Source organism: Leptopilina boulardi, unplaced genomic scaffold (genome assembly GCF_019393585.1).
Source record: "Leptopilina boulardi isolate dan_hultmark-lab unplaced genomic scaffold, ZJU_Lbou_2.1 LbouV2_122, whole genome shotgun sequence".
Classification (NCBI taxonomy): Eukaryota; Metazoa; Arthropoda; class Insecta; order Hymenoptera; family Figitidae; genus Leptopilina; species Leptopilina boulardi.
In genome coordinates, this window is record NW_026137666.1 from 1,964,626 (window position 1) to 1,982,138 (window position 17,513).

At 33.1% G+C, this 17,513-nt stretch overlaps 1 protein-coding gene across 4 annotated transcripts in view; it reads left to right on the top strand.

Moving 5' to 3' along the window:
- LOC127286914 (troponin C, isoallergen Bla g 6.0201-like) overlaps positions 1 to 17,513 on the top strand; it is a 62,320-nt gene that overhangs the window by 22,572 nt on the left and 22,235 nt on the right. For all 4 annotated transcript variants that reach the window (XM_051313581.1, XM_051313571.1, XM_051313562.1 and 1 more), the window contains one exon: positions 15,616 to 15,759. In XM_051313581.1, the coding sequence (XP_051169538.1) occupies positions 15,624 to 15,759 (136 nt within the window). In that variant the 5' untranslated portion in view covers positions 15,616 to 15,623. The remainder of the gene's footprint in view (positions 1 to 15,615; positions 15,760 to 17,513) is intronic.

Here is a 17,513-nt window from a genome sequence, read left to right on the forward strand (position 1 = left end):
AAAATGGTGAACAAAACTTTTCATATTTTTGTAAGACTCTTCCCAGTAAAAATGGCAACAGAGTTCTGTCTACAGAAACTGAGAATGAAAAGAAAAAAAACCTGATGCACAGAGTTCCTCAACGACCAACAAGTTTAACAAAAATGTCAAGAAAAACTGCTAGTGCCATTATTTTTTGTGTGTTTCATATACTTTAAGAATAATTTTTGACCGAAATCCTACCTGATCGCGTTTTTAAGATAATTAAAAACAGTTTTAACACTTTATTAACAGAATATATGATTCCGATTATATAGTTTTGAAAACTTCCCCCCACCGACATTTAATAAAACTTGGTATACTAATGTATTTTGGTGCGCTGATTACGAAAATGATAGTGAAAATTGGTGTAAATTTGATTATCATGGTGAAAACCATAAAAAACAGCATAAAATGCAAAATTTCGAAGAATGTTTTAGCACAGTGGGCTTGGACTAACTTTAATCCAAATGTACTGGCCCATCTCGGCTCTCTTCAGATATTAATTCCACATTATTTTCTGAGTGATTTGAACTTAAGATGAAAAAAGTCGGTAGAAGGATTTTCGAATATAATCGATTTTTATGTATTTTTAACTTTTTATAGTAGGTAGTTTTTTTAACTTTGAAACAGTTGAATACTAATCAATTCGATTTCTAATCATGCATAAATTCTTTCTGAAGTTGGCGACTATTCATTTTAGAAGGGTCAAAATTAAAATTCAATGTTTGTTAATAACACAGCCCCACAAAAAAAGTGTCGTGCGCGGCAGACTAGACTAGTCATTTCCTATGTATTTTGACGCGCTGAACACGAATCCGAAGGATTTTTATCTAGGGGTTTTTTGGGTCGCTGATGACGAATTTGAAGTTAGATTTTCAAAATTCAAAATGGCGGCTCCAATATGGCGGACGAATTTTGTAAAAATTGATGGATTAACTCTCCCAAGTAGATTTATTATGGTAGAAACTGATTTCATAATTGATATTTTACTTTTACACCTTTAACATTAGAACTACCGAAGATCCTGTATACCTAGAACTACCACCAGCACATTTTGTCCCATGATTCATTTATGTTTTTTTTATTAACATTTATAAGTTTGAAAAATAAAATGATACATGATTTTCATAGGTTTTTTCTCGTAGATTATGAATCCGAAGTTGGAAATACTCCAGGATTTTAATTTTTCCCTAAAAAATAGGTTTGAGTGATAAAAAACGTCTTTTTTATGTTAAAAAAAGTCAGAAAATTTCAGCCCTCTATCTAGTCATTAACGGAAGATATACTAGAACAAACATGCGTGACCGGACAATTTGTACCGTCGGTAGTTCTAGTGTTAAAGTTCCAATTTTACATGGGAAATCACAGAATCTTCATGGGAAAGCCTTCACATATTTTATAATAAATTCACTAATTATCAATATTTTCTGTTAAATAAAGTGTAGTTAAATTAATTATTTAGCCAGTATAAATGCCGTGAATATGAAACAGACTGAAAATCGCTTATATATTGTTTAAAAAATCTGCCCGCTTTGGGGTAGCGGACACATTCTCCTCCTCGCTCGCATATTTGAGCGCGCCTCGGGGCGCGCAAAGAGCACTTTGTCGCGTTACGCGCTCCGAATATTATGCTGACTTTACATTTAATATTATATTATAATATATTAATATAATAATTATATTATTATTATTATATAGGATTAATTTTCTTAAAGTTTTTCGACTTTAAGGATAACATTCTCATCATGGCACTCGCGCTTTGCGCTCGAAAGTAAGATGCGGAATTAGAAGTGTTTTTGAGTATTTGAATTTTTCAAATAATTGAAATATTTGAGCGAACCAATACATTTACGGAGTTAGTAACATATCTTCATTATTTTTTTCAAATAGTTTTTTTAATTAAACAGTTTATTTTATTTACTTCAAACTTGTTATGCATAAAAGAAAGGAATATATACTATTCCCAGTTGAAAAATCTTGTACAAAATCATGTACATTTTCTTGTATAAGATCGTGTACATGCACATTCGCGTGATCTTGTACAGGGAATTGGAACAATGAACATGTATAAGATGTATTCCACGACAAAGTGTAAGTCTATCTGCTTTTTTTCCTTTAGTACTAATTAAGGCTAGCTTCCATGAATTTTTTCAAATTTTTTTAGCAAACCGTTTTCGAGTTATGGAATTTTGAAAATTGGAGAATGACTTTTAATTTTTGAATGCTCATAACTTCCTTAAAAATGCATCAATTTTAAAAGTCTTTTTTTCAAAATGTGTGTTTTTAAATGTAATTTTTAACAAAAAAAACGAATTTTTTTAAACGATATTAGGGGAGACCGGGGTTACTTGGCGCACTTTTTACTCTTTGTTGTGTAACTCACTCATTTTTGATTTTTTTTAAAAGTTAATGTATAGAAAACTTGTTGTAACATATCAGCTTTAATTAATAAAAAGAAAGTTGAAATATATTTAATACTTATATTCTTATACCACTTTATTTAAAGTTGTGCAAAGCGGTGAAATTAATTAAATTATATGATTTAAAGTTTGAATAATATAAGACTTAACAAAATAAGTCTTGTAATGTAATTTTACAATAAAATTATTATAAATATAAAAATTAGAAAATTTCATTTAAATGAAATCGTAAAATTACCAAAAAATATTCTTTTTTTTTATAATAAAGCTGTGAATATTTAAAAACCATTATTCGGTTAAATTTTTTGAGTAGGATTGTTATTGGTGCTTATTAATGTGTAAATTTCATATAATCAACTTCATTTTATTAATATTTAACGAAATTTTCAGATAACCGCGCCACCTAACCCCGAATGTACTTTTGAAATATTTATTATTTTTTTATAAAAACAGTTAATATAAATCAACAAATTTTTTTTGTTTCTTAATAACATATGTATAGAGCTCAAAACTTAATATTTGAGCTTTTCTAAAATTAATTTTTTAAAAAGATATCACAAAAAAATGAAGAGGTTAAAAAATTACTTTGGAGTGCCAAAATCAGTTATTTTAATCTATACTCCACAATAATTAATGAATATTAATGAAATTTTGTACAAACATACAGTTCATCAAGTACTTTAAACAGAATAAAGAGAAAAATTAATGTAACTTAACACTTTGGAATAAACTCAAGTGCGCCAAACAGCCCCGGTCTCCCCTACTATCAAATTTTTGAGTTTTAATGATAAAAATTCATTTTTCTCATTTGACGTACTGATCGATTTTTTTCAAAATTTTTTCAAAAAAACTTGTGGAAACATTTCATGTTTGAATCACCCGCGTGTTCTCTTGATATCTAGTGGTGGGGACAATCTAAATCACGTGACTTATACCGACTTTACTATAGTCGAGTTCTACTCTATAGTCTTTGTAAACCATACGCGGCAGAAGCCTTATTATTATTGTCTCTTAATTATTCATTCAATTTATGCTAATATATCTATTTTCTTTAACCTAATAATCATTGTTTCTTTATTGAGATTCCATATCCTCTATAGGTTATGGGCCCAGACTCGTTAAATTAAAAATTCAATCGATTTGTGAAAGGTGAAATAAACGTGTGTGCGGTTCTCGAGAGGACGCGTCGTTTCGGTCTTGTGAAAATTTTTAACAATGGCTGCAACGCACTCGGTTCGTGTAGAAGCACTAAATAAAGAAAATTACGATACTTGGAAAGTGCAAATGAAGTTTTTGATGATTCGAAATGAGACTTGGAAATATGCGAACGGTACGAAAGCACGACCTACCGCGACGAACGAAGAAAAGGCCGAGTGGGATGAAGCCGTTCTCAAGGCACAATCCGATTTAGTTTTATCGATCAGTCCCTCAGAAATTAAACAAATAAAGGGATGTGACACGTCGCGAGAAATTTGGCTTAAGCTGGAAACCATTTACCAGTCCAAAGGACCAGCAAGAAAAGCCACGCTTCTCAAGCAATTAATATTGCACAGAATGTTGGACGGTGACGATGTCCGCGATCATGTAGCTAGGTTTTTCGATGCAGTCGACAAGCTGCAAGAAATGGAGATTGAAATCAACCAAGATCTTTTGGCAATTCTCCTTTTGTATAGTTTACCTACGTCATACGAAAATTTTCGGATCGCCATCGAATCTCGCGACGAACTTCCTACACCGGAAGCGTTAAAAGTTAAAATTATCGAGGAATCGGATGCCCGTAGTAGTAAAGTGCGCGACGGTATTGAAAATGCTATGTGGGCAAATAACGGGAAATTTAAACACAAAAATAAGTGGAAACCTGGAAATTCAAGTCGCGAGAATCACGAAGAGAAACATCAATCTTCGGACACAAATCAAATGCCTTTTAAGTATAGGTGTCACAAATGTAGAAAAATCGGACATAAAATTTCAGACTGTCCGGGAAAACGAAAGGATGATGCCGAAAAAGCAGGACACGTTGAAGAAATTTGTCATCTTATCAGTTCTGAAGAACAAGCACATCAACACGCGTTAAAAGTGAGTGTACTTCAAAGTGAAAACAAGTGGTGCTTAGACAGTGGGTGCACTTCGCACATGTGTAAAGATGAGCGGAAATTCAAAAAGATGTCGCTTTTAGAAGGTCAATCATTGAATCTCGCTAACCGCGATTCGACAGAGATTCATGCAAAGGGAACTGTACAAGTGAATATTTTGAGTAATCAAGATCAAAAGGTGTTAAAATTGGAAAACACATTGCACGTTCCGGATTTGCGTTCTAATTTGTTGTCAGTGAGTAAAATAACTGATAGCGGACATAACGTGTTATTTACAAGTGAAGGTGCTTTTGTGCAAAACATCAAAGGTGAAACCAAGTGGTGCGCAGAAAGGATTGGAAACCTATATTACGTCCGCGAAAATGTGGAGCAATCGGCATCAGCGATAATAAATCACGAAAAATCAAATTTGGAAACGTGGCACAAACGCATGGGTCACTTAAACGAACGAGATTTGAAGAAAATGATGACCGATGACTTACAAACAAAAGGATGGAAAGAGGGAGATGCAAATTTGTTGAATTGCAAAGTTTGTTTAAAAGGTAAATTTGCAAATCTTCCTTTTCCCAAGAAATCTGATCGATCGACTAAACCACTCGAAATTATTCACACCGACGTATGTGGACCGATGAGGACGGAGTCATTAGGAAAATCGAAGTATTTCGTTATTTTCATCGACGATTGCACAAGATGGTGCGAAGTACGATTCATCAGAGAAAAATCGGATGTGCTGGAAGTCTTTAAACAGTACAAATCTTTCATCGAAAATCAATTTGACGCATCTATCAAATGTGTGCAGTCTGATAACGGAACAGAGTACTGCAATAACAAATTCATCGATTTCTTGGATCAGTGCGGAATAAAACGAAGATTAACCGTTCCACAAACACCTGAACAAAATGGGATTGCCGAAAGGCGAAACCGTACTTTAGTTGAGATGGCCAGATGTATGCTGCTGGAATCAAACTTGCCCTCGACATTTTGGGGAGAAGCTGTCGCCACGGCAAACTACATCAGGAACAGGAGCCCATCAAAAAGTGTTAACGGAAGTACCCCGTACGAAATCTTATTTGGATCAAAACCTGACATCTCGTACTTCAAAGTTTTTGGAAGTACAGCATATGTATTGAACAAGGATCCCACGAAAGGGAAGTTTGAACCCCGATCTATCGAATGTACATTTGTAGGTTACTCGGAAACATCGAAAGCCTATAGATTCTGGATTCCAGAGAAACGAAAAATAATCACAGCTCGCGATGTTAAATTTTTGGACGAGTTCGAAAAATTAAACAACCACGATGATTTTATTTCGGAAAACATCCAAAGAAAATTTCAAGGACAAAAACAAACAGAAAATTCAAAAGCGAGAGAAATCGAATATCCTATCAACAATGTTGTTATCGAACAAGACGACATACTCTCCATTTCATCATCTGAGGATGAACTTGAGGAAATCGAAGAAGAAATTCCACCTGAAGGGGAAGAAATCGAAGAAGAAATTCTACCCGAAGGAGAAGTCCAACAACCTCAAGGTCAACAAAATCGAGGTCGTGGAAGACCGAGGATTCTTCGAACTGGAGAAAGAGGAAGACCGAGAAAAATATATCAACCACCTCGCGAAGAAGAATTCGCCGGATCAGCAGAAATTGATCTTAAAGAAGCAATTTCAGGAAACGATGCAGAAGAATGGTAACTTGCTATCGACGACGAATTTCGATCTGTAATCAATAACGACACTTGGGAGCTTGTTGATAATCCACAAGATAAAAATATCATCAGCTCTCGAATAGTACTCAGGAACAAATTCGGACCGGACGGAAATTTGGAACGACGAAAAGCACGGCTCGTTGCGAGAGGATTTTCACAGTAGCCTGGAATTGACTTTCACGAAACGTTCGCTCCGGTAGCTCGCCTTAGCTCATTTAGGATATTAACAGCTTTTGCTATTGAAAACGATCTGATTATCTATCAATTAGACATCACCACCGCGTACTTGAACGGGATAATCGAGGAAGAGATTTTCAAGAAATTACCCGACACTTATGAGGATATTTTACTTCGAATCATCAAGAAGATGCAACTGGAAAAGAGTCAATATGACGAGAAACTGCATACAAAGGCCGTTAATTTGCTGGAAAATCTTAGAAAAGGGAACCAAGTCTGTCTACTGAAGAAAGGATTGTATGGATTGCGACAAGCAGGACGACAGTGGCATGAAAAATTCGACAAAGAACTTCGCAAGTTGGGATTGAAACCTCTGAACGCAGATCCATGCGTTTACGTAGCAAAACGCGGTTCTGAAATTTTGATAATAGGAACTTATGTGGATGATATCATCTTGATGTCTAAAAATCGAAAATGGATTGACGAAATTACTCAACAACTTCAACTTGAATTCAAAGTCAGAAATCTCGGGGAAATTCAACAGTGTTTAGGAATTGAATTTACCAGAAACAAAGATGAGATTCGACTTTCTCAGACCCGGTACGCCGAAGACATTCTACGTCGATTCGGAATGGAAAATTGCAAGGCAGTCTCATCGCCACTCAACGCAGGCACAAAACTGATGAAACCAGAATCCCGAGACGTAGAAGACGACAAATTGCCTTATCGTGAGTTAATTGGGTCGCTTATGTACCTCGCCATTGGAACTCGGCCCGATATTACGTTTGCGGTCAACTCTCTAAGTCAATATAATACATGTTATTCAAAAGAACATTGGATCGCCGCTAAACGAATTTTGCGATACATAAAGGGGACTTTGGAATACGGAATAGTCTTCAGAAAAACAGGGGCCGAACTGCAAGGATTTGTCGATGCCGACTGGGGATCCTGTATTGACGATCGTCGCTCTTATACAGGCTACGTGTTTACGTTCGCTGGAGCTGCAATCAGTTGGGAGTCAAGGAAGCAACGCACCGTCGCTCTCTCTAGCACGCAAGCCGAGTATATGACGTTAACCGAGGGAGCAAAGGAAGCAATTCATTTAAGGAGATTCTTAAGAGAAATTGGAGTCAACATAAAAAATCCCACTCCAATTTGGAACGATAATCAAGGAGCCCAAAAACTCGCGCAGAATGCTGTATTCCATAACCGGACAAAGCACATCAGCATTCGTCATCATTTCGTACGCGAAGTCTTAAAGAAAGGAATAATTGAAATTGGATACATCCCGACTGGCGAGATGATGGCAGACATCCTAACCAAGGGACTTGGAGGTCCTAAACATCTCGAACATGTGAAACGAATGGGGTTAAGTGTTTTGTGAATTTCGAATTATTGTTACACGCGTTTGAGGGGAAGTGTGGAAACATTTCATGTTTGAATCACCCGCGTGTTCTCTTGATATCTAGTGGTGGGGACAATCTAAATCACGTGACTTATACCGACTTTACTATAGTCGAGTTCTACTCTATAGTCTTTGTAAACCATACGCGGCAGAAGCCTTATTATTATTGTCTCTTAATTATTCATTCAATTTATGCTAATATATCTATTTTCTTTAACCTAATAATCATTATTTCTTTATTGAGATTCCATATCCTCTAAAAAACTACTTCTTATTACGAAACTTTCAAGCCTAGACCGATAATGGGCAAAAAATTTTAACAATATTTTCGGAATTTTTCAAAAAATTTTGAATTTTGTTTTTTTAAAATATTTTCGGTTTTTTTTATACTACGTACTTTTATGTATTTTGATGCGCTGATTACAAAAATCACAGTGACAATAACCAAAAAATTTGATTTTTTAAGGTGAAACCCATAAAAAAGTCCCAAAATTTATGGTTTTTTTCGTTTATTGGGTAAAATATGCAAAATTAAAAAAAAATCTTTCAAACAAAAGTTATAGATCTTATTAAAATACATTTTTATTATCTTATGCATTTTTTTTAATTTTGCATATTTTACCCAATAAACGAAAAAAAACATAAATTTTGGGACTTTTTTATTGTTTTCCACCTTTAAAAATTAAATTTTTTGGTTATTGTCACTGTGATTTTCGTAATCAGCGAAGCTCTATTCATTAAAAAGTGTTTGTTATTTAGTGGGATTTATATTATATGTTAATTTGTAAAACTATATTTTGAATAAAAGCAATAACTAAATTATACGCTACGCGGAAAATTACCCATAATTTTATTACTGCTCGCTCAAAAATATCAAAAGCTAGAAATCATGAAGAAAATCCGTACTGTGTTTGCCTTTTTTGTTTTGGAAACACATCAACAATAATTCTAATTAAAGATGCAACAAATGATTTATTCATGAAAAATCATTTGTTGCACCTTTAATTAGAATTATTGTTGATGTTTTTCCAAAACAAAAAAGGCAAACACAGTACGGATTTTCTTCATGATTTCTAGCTTTTGATATTTTTGAGCGAGCAGTAATAAAATGAAACAATGATATTAACAAACATTGAGTATTATTTCTGTCACTTTTAAATTTAATACGTGACAACTTTATAAAGAATTGACTCATGATCGGAAATCGAATTGATTTATCTTCAACTGTTTCAAAGTAAAAAAAGTACTATAAAAAGTTAAAAAAACACAAAAATCGACTTTATGCGTAAATCTCTCTACCGATTTTTCTCATTTTAAGTTCAAATTACTCAGAAAATGATGTGGATTAATATCTAAAGAGAGCCGATATGGGCCAGTACTTTTGGGTTAAAGTTAGTCCAAACCCACCGTGTTAGACAAATGTTATATGTCTCAAAAAAACACACATTTTATGTCCTCACAGAAAAAACCTGGACTCATTTTTGTTGCAACTTATTTTGAGATCCGTATAAAATTGACTAAATAACAAACTTCAAGTTACTCAATTTGAGAGTGCCTAAATTTCAGATTTTTAGGTTGGTATCCTTTTTAAACTGATTTACACTTTAAATAATTTGTTCTAATATTTGAATAATATTAAATAGATTCTTAACGTCAGTGCGAATATTAAATATTTTTTAAGTAAAAACTATTAATCATTATTTATTTAAATACCTAATAATTAATTTTACCAGTTTTCAAATTTCGCGCCATTGTTTAGGTTAGCAGTACTAAAAAAATATGTTTCTCTTACTAAAAATTTTACTGCACTATTACAAGCAATTATCTTTTAAATTAAACAATGTAATAAGTTTAGTTTGTTATTTTTATTAGAAATCTATTATATTTTTGGGTTTTTATATAATTACTTGTTATTGGATAATATTTTTAAACTTTTATCTTTTACTCTGTTTGTGTTTTATCATAAAAAACTTTGAAATTTGTATGTATTGCAAATAAACGTGTAATATTACAGTAATATTACCATGAGGCGGACATTTTAATATTACAGTAATATTACGTGCTACTTGGGCTATCTCATTTATATACTTTTAGCATTAGAATTCGAAATGAGACAAGCAGTTTTTAATTTTTGATGCGTATCAAATTGAGTATAAATTTTTTATTAAAATGGAGATCAGGTTTTTTCTGTGTACTATGCATTTTTTACCAAAAGTGATTATTTTTCTAGAAAAATAAAAAAAAAACATGAAAACTAATAGGACATAAAATGTGTGTTTTTTGAGACCTTCCAATAGGAAGTTGCCAATACTTACGAATGGTTCAATAATGGGTCATTCTTGGCGCCCAATCGTTTTCTCTTGGCACAACTATTGGCAACCACCATTAGACCACCATTTGTTTTAGCATGGAATGATAACGCTCTTACCAATGATTGTCAGACAAGCTTCGGGACAATATATGGCTGCCAAAGATCGGCCAAGGATTGGCAACAATCATTATTCTTCACTAGCGGCACAATCCATCCAGTCTTCCGGTAGTCCCTCTCCTTTCCAGATTCTTTCAATTACTTCCCACAGTTCTTGCTCTACCACATCTCCTCCATATTTTAAGCATTCGCTTTCCATTCCATCTTGTCCCGCTGCCTTATTCCTCTTCAGTCTTCCAATTGCTGCTACTAACTCCTCTCTCTTTATCTCATACCTGTTTTCCTCCATCGTTTTTCTTCTGCCTTTCCCTCTTACTCTATTCTTAACTCCACCCGACATTTCTCTAAAGTACTCCGTCCATTCCTCTATCTTTATTCTCTTATTAATCCCTTGTCTCCTGTTCCTTTCTCTATTAATAACCTCTCACTCTCTGCCTTCTCTTACCGCGTTCTCTACTTCCTTTATGAATCTTTTTTCTTCTGCTTCCTTCTTCTGTCTTATAAGTTTTTCGTGTTCTTTATGGTGTCTGTTATAGTCTTTCTTGCTCACTTTTCCTCTTTTCCACAGTTTAATATATTTTTTCATTCCTTTCCTACTATTTTCACACTCCTCATCCCACCATCTCTTCCTTCCTAACTTCTTTATTTCTCCATTTCCTATTTCTTTTTTCACCTTTTCAATGTTTTCTCTAATTTTTTCTAACTTTCTATCAATACTTTCTTCTTCCCCACTACCCCTCCATTCTTCTTGTAATTTCCTTTCAAACTCTTCCAATCTTCTAACACTCCACTTCCCTATTCTAATTTTCTCCTCTCTATTTCCTATTTCACTGTTTTCCCTCCTTGTTCTTATTTTGCCACTCTCGAATTGCACTATCACGGGCCAGTGTTCTGAACCTAATTCTCTCCATATTTTCATTCTTTTTATCCTATCCCTCACATTATCATTCGCCAACACGTAATCTATAACAGTGTCTCCTCTTCCAACAAAAGTGAACTCTCCTTCTTCATCTCCTTTTACATTTCCATTACTTATGGTTCATCCCCAGTCTTCTACCAACTCCACTAATCTTTTTCCTTCTCTGTCTACTTCTTTGTGCTTTGACTTCCTTTTAAAATTTTCCGTGTCCTCATTCCATACTCCTCCTCCTAACTTTCTCGTCCACGCATTCAGGTCTCTTCCTGTTAGCACTTTCCTGTCTCTTCCTATATCCATCCAATCTTCCAGCGTATTCCATCCTTCTTCTTCTCCTCTCCTTCTGTATATACCTATTGTCTAAACTTTCCCACCCTATCTTTATCGTTGTTACCATGTTTCCCTCTGTTTCCTTTTTTACCTTCTTTCTTTCCTCCTTTATTTGATTTCTCACCGCTGACACTATTCCTCCTGCACTCCTTCCCTTATCATGTTGTCTCTTTGCTTCCTGCCACCTTTATTTATATCCTTTAGGTAATTTTCTCTTGATCATTTCCCAATCCCTCCTTTCTATCCAAGTTTCAGTCAAAAACACCACATCCCACTTTTCGAATGCTTTCCAAAATCCATCATCTTTATTCTTTTGTCCCGCAACATTCCAAAAGGCAATTAAAACTCCTTTCACTGTTCCTTCGGTTTCCTCTTTATCTCATCTCTCCAAACCCCTTTGTCGTTCCTTCCTGAACTACTTCTTCTGTTTCCTCATTTACCAACTACTTTTCCCCATTTATCCACTTGCAATTCTTTCCCCTTCTCACTACACTGCTTTTCATTCTCTCTTCCCACTTTTTCTTTTTCAGCACCCTTTCTCTAAACTATCTAGTTTATCTCAAACATTTTCTTTCTCCTATTTCCACTCATCCTCATATTTTTCCCACATCGCCTTGACGTTTCATATCTCTTTATGCAATGCTTCCATCTTTTTATCCGACTTTTTTCTTCTCTCCTCTACTTTTCTATTATTCTTACCCATCTCTTTCCTCATCACATTCAATTTTTTGTTGGTGTCTGCCGCTATTTTCATTATAATGCTCATCATCTCACTTGAACCTGTCTGCTCTTTGTCCTGTTGTCCCCTTCTCACATTTTCAATCCCATCCTCCTTTGACTCTTCTGATTTCTCACCACCATATGTTTTCATCCACTCATCCATTTTCTTTCCCGATCCTTGACTTGTTAATCTTTCTAGTCTTTCCCTATGCGACGGTCTTCCCACCTTTATTTCTAAAGTCCAGGGGTCCTATTCTCGAAATCATTCGAATATTGTTCGTATGCGAGCAAATTCGATGGGTAAGTTTCGTGTACGAAGCAACAACCGTATTCTCGAGCACCATTCGAAACTTCGTTCGACGATCGTTCGTAGACGAATAGGTTGTACAGTGTTGCCGTTGTTTATTTCTAGTGACTTTCCAGTGTAATTTTTTTGAACCAATGAAATTACTTATGATATAAGAAATATTTATTGACTGCATTATTATTATTATTATTATTATTATTATTATTATTATTATTATTATTATTATTATTATTATTATTATTATTATTATTATTATTATGAATGAAACTCTATAATTGACTACAATTCGAAACTTTGAATCCCTTTTAATATGTGTACATAACATAATATTATTAAATAATACTACTGCGCATGAGCAGTACCAAAATTCGAACACGAAACTGTTGCTTCGAGTGGTTAAGACCACTCGTTGTATTTCACTCGAATCGTTTCGTCTATGAACGCCTAGTGAACAGTTCGATAATACAGTTTTCGACAAAGTTATTCGAAAGTCTTCGATTCGTGCACGGAACTCATTTCGAGAATAGCACCCCAGAGCAGAGCCAACTGCGCAGCGCGGGGACATTTGAAAAATTTGAATTAATTAGATATTTTATTTTTTACTTTCAAACAAATAATTAGATTCAAATAATAATTAATTTAATATATACACTGGAACGCTGGTTATTAGGACAGCTCGGTTGTGTGTCCGAATAATCCGGAAAGATCACCTTGACAAAAAAGCATAAACTTGCAGGGCCGTAAGAAGTTTCTTTTGCCTTCGATTGAAATACATAACCAAAGTCAGACAGTTGACCAACAATTTTGAGGTTAGACGCATGAGACGTGAGAAAAGAAAATATTAATTAAGTGAGAAATATTAATTGTTTTTTAGAAATAAAACAAATTTTACGTAGCAAAATTGTCACACTGCTTATTAATTTTTATTACATTCATATAACACGAATAAATAATTGCAAAAAAAACATTAAATCAAGGCGGGGAACAGATGAGAAAATTATTTATTTGTCAAATTCTTTCTTTAAAAAAAAGTAAACAATATAACGTAATAATGAGTTAATTAATTTTAATTACTACGAAAATTTACCAAAAAAATTATTCGTATCCCAAAAAAAATATCACAATAAAAAAATAATTATTTCTTCAAATTTTCTTTGTAAAAAAATTACTTGTGGCCCCAAAAAAATATCACGATGAGAAAATGATTTTTTTTGTTAAATTTTTGGGATACAAATAATTTTTTTACAAAGAAAATTTGAAAAGAATTTTGTTTTCACATCGTGAAATTTTTTTTGGGCCACAAATATTTTTTACGAAGAAAATTTTAAAGAAAAAATTTTTTTTAATAATAAAAAATTAAATAATAATAATTTTTATGTTAAATTTTCGTAGTAAAAAAATTAATTAACTCATTATTACGTTATTATCGTCTTTCATAGAGAAGAAAAAAACGTGGATTGCCACATGTGAGTTTAATTATATTTTTACGTACACATATTTGAGATGCAGAGACTTTAAATAAAATGATATGTGCTTAAATCCCAGATGAAATAAAGAATCCAGAACTTTTTAACATTGTAAAGCGAATTTAAAGTTCATGGGCCTTGCGGTAAACAAAAGGAATTCATCCTGCATGGATCCTGAGATGGGTCAATTAAATGTATTGCTGACAATTCGATGATCGTAGCATATAATCTTTATTTGAGTACAAAATTTGAAGGTCATATTGTCTGTGCAATAACACTGGCACACAAAAAAAAATTGATGCTCTGAGCTTTTGACCAGACTATGACTACTTTATGTTTTCGGGGTCGCTGAAACCGAATCAGAAGTCCGTTTAACCCTATCACCCTAGGGTTTTGAGAAACCTTCAAAAAACACCAAAATTTGACCCCAAATTTTTGAAATCAAGAAAAAATTTCATCTCCAAGTCTTATCATGACTACTTTATGTTTTTGGGGTCGCTGAATGCGAATATAATGTCTATTTAACCCTATCTCGTCAGGGTTTTGAAATAATCCAACAAAACCCCAAAAATTGGCCCCAAAATTTTCGAAATGAAATTAAATTTATATCTCAAAGTCTTACCATGATTACTTTATGTTTTCGGGGTCGCTGAAACCGAATCTGAAGTCTGTTTAACCCCATAACCCTACGGTTTTGAAAAAACTACAAAATTTGACCCAAATTTTTTGAAATCAAGAAAAATTTATATCTTCAAGTCTTATCATGACTTCTTTATGTTTTTGGGGTCGCTGAAACCGAATCTGAAGTCCGTTTAACCCCATCACCCTAGGGTTTTGAAATAACCCCCAAAAAACCCCAATTTTGAGATTTTTTGGGGGTTATTTCAAAACCCTAGGGTGATGGGGTTAAACAGACTTCAGATTCGGTTTCAGCGACCCCGAAAACATAAAGTAATCATGGTAAGACTTTGAGATATAAATTTTATTTCATTTCGAAAATGTTGGGGCCAATTTTTGGGGTTTTTTTTGGATTATTTCAAGACCCTGACGAGATATGGTTAAATAGACATCATATTCGCATTCAGCGACCCCAAAAACATAAAGTAGTCATGATAAGACTTGGAGATGAAATTTTTTCTTGATTTCAAAAATTTGGGGTCAAGTTTTGATGTTTTTTGAAGTTTTCTCAAAACCCTAGGGTGATAGGGTTAAACGGACTTCAGATTCGGTTTCAGCGACCCCGAAAACATAAAGTAGTCATAGTCTGGTCAAAAGCTCAGAGCATCAATTTTTTTTTGTGTGCCAGTATAATAGGATATAAAGATGATAATCAGGAAATACAATATGACGAAATTGAATGGAAAACAGTATTCGGGAAAATAGATGATTCGTGATTCATCTTGCGTTATTTTTGCAATATAATTTTATCACTAATAAGCAGCATGAATGTACAGAGCATATTTAACAAATTTGTTATTTCTTAATATTTTTACTATTCTCGCTTCAGTAGGCTCGAAACTTTCCTAGTTTTCATTAACCTTCATTATAATAGAATTTTACAGGTTTATGTTACACTTATTTGAATAATTAAATGCAATATTTACAAATTATTTTTATTTTTTCAGAGTTAAAAATGGGATTCAATGCCTTCGATCCTGACAAAAAAGGAGCTATTAAAACAGACCAAATAAGTACAATTTTCAGTATGATGGGAAAGACAATTGGTGCTGATATTCTTAATGATGCTATTGCAGAAGTTGATCCCTTTGGTATTGTTAATTTTGTCTTACCTTAGAATAAAGTTTTTTGAAGCTGTAACTTGGAAACTATGAAAGCTATCTCGTTGTTATTTTTTGCAAATTGTCACGAATTTAGTTATCAAATTACTCAGAATTTTATACACTCCCACACAACACAATATCTTGCTGTAAGCTTCCCTTGAGTTTAAACCTAAGATTCGTTAGCTTACAGTGTAAACATAAGGTGAGCTGAAAATGTCCTATAACCTTACTGTAAGCTTCCCGTAAACTTTCTGTAAGCTTCGTGTAAGCTTACATTATTATTAATAACCTCAAATTTCAAAATCCGTAAATTATAATTTTGTAAACACAAGATATGATTTAACAATTTTTAAATTTAGAATTTTGTTATTATATAATCATTTAATAATTATTTTCTGTATTTTACATCATTTTCTATAAACTGCACGCATTTTTTGTTTGCTTTCAGTCTAATCTTTATAACTATTCACCAGAATTATGTTTTAGCTATACATTTTGAATACTGTAAACGAGGAATTTAAAAATCTTTATTATAAAGTGACATAAAGTATAAATTAGCAGTACACTTACACCAATATAGAGATATTGACCAAAGATTTTCACTTTGGCCAAAACAGCGATAATGCCAGTATCGCTCGTTCATTTTCGACGAAATATTTAGCTACTATGGCGAAAAAATTCTCAGATATAGTTGTACTTTTTTCCGTGAAACAATATAATTTTTAATGAAGTTGAATCAAGTAGCTACTTCTATTGATCTTTTCATCTTCTTGGATCAAGACTATGAGTGTTAGATTAAGTAAAAAGTTTTTTTGAAGGAAACAACAAAACGATTTGACCCAAGAAAATAAAATAACTCAACGTAAATCACTTGAAATGAGAAAATAATATTCTTGACTCAATACTTTTTTGGTTCTTGACGCAGGTAAAACAGTTCGCTTGAAACAGTAAGATATATTTACTTGTATGAATGCATTTACTTGATTCAATTAACTTTTTTAGAGTGTATGGTCTAAAACAATCCTTATAGTAGGTATGTGAGAAAAATTTCGTTGCGCAAAGTTTACACACTGTTTTAAAAAGAGCTTCTTTACACACACTTTTCGGTGTGTAAAATTTAACTATAGAGGTTAGTGTTGCAAAAACTTTTTTTTAACTTGGATATCATATTAGTTATCAGATTGAATCGACAATTTTTAATTTTTAAAAACAAAGATCATATTCGTAATCAGCGACCCCAAAAACCCCTAAGTAATGATTTTCAAGCGAATTCGACTATTTTTTTAAATTTCTTGTCCGCCATATTGGATCCGCCATTTTTAATTTTTAAAAATCAAGCTGATATTCGTAATCAGCGACCCCAAAAACTTCCGAGTAACTATTTTTAAGCGAATCCAATCAGTTTTGAAAATTTTGTACTTCCCTTCTTTATGGGTTAAGCTTGCAATGCTAGTTTAAAAATTTATTTAAACTTATCAAACTTATCAGGCCCACTCTGAAACCTTTCCAAAGTCTTTTTTACACTTACAGGTAGGTACACGAAAAAAAAATTTTAAATCGGGCCTAAATGTAAAAACAGTTTATTTGTTTATAAAACATTAATATTTTTTATAAAAAAATTCATAATTTTTTGATTTTTTTAGTCAACTTTCACTGTTTGCATAAGCAAATCTGTGCATGAATTGTTTTCAATAATTTGAATTGTATAACAAAATACCATTCCAAAGAACCAAAAACATTTA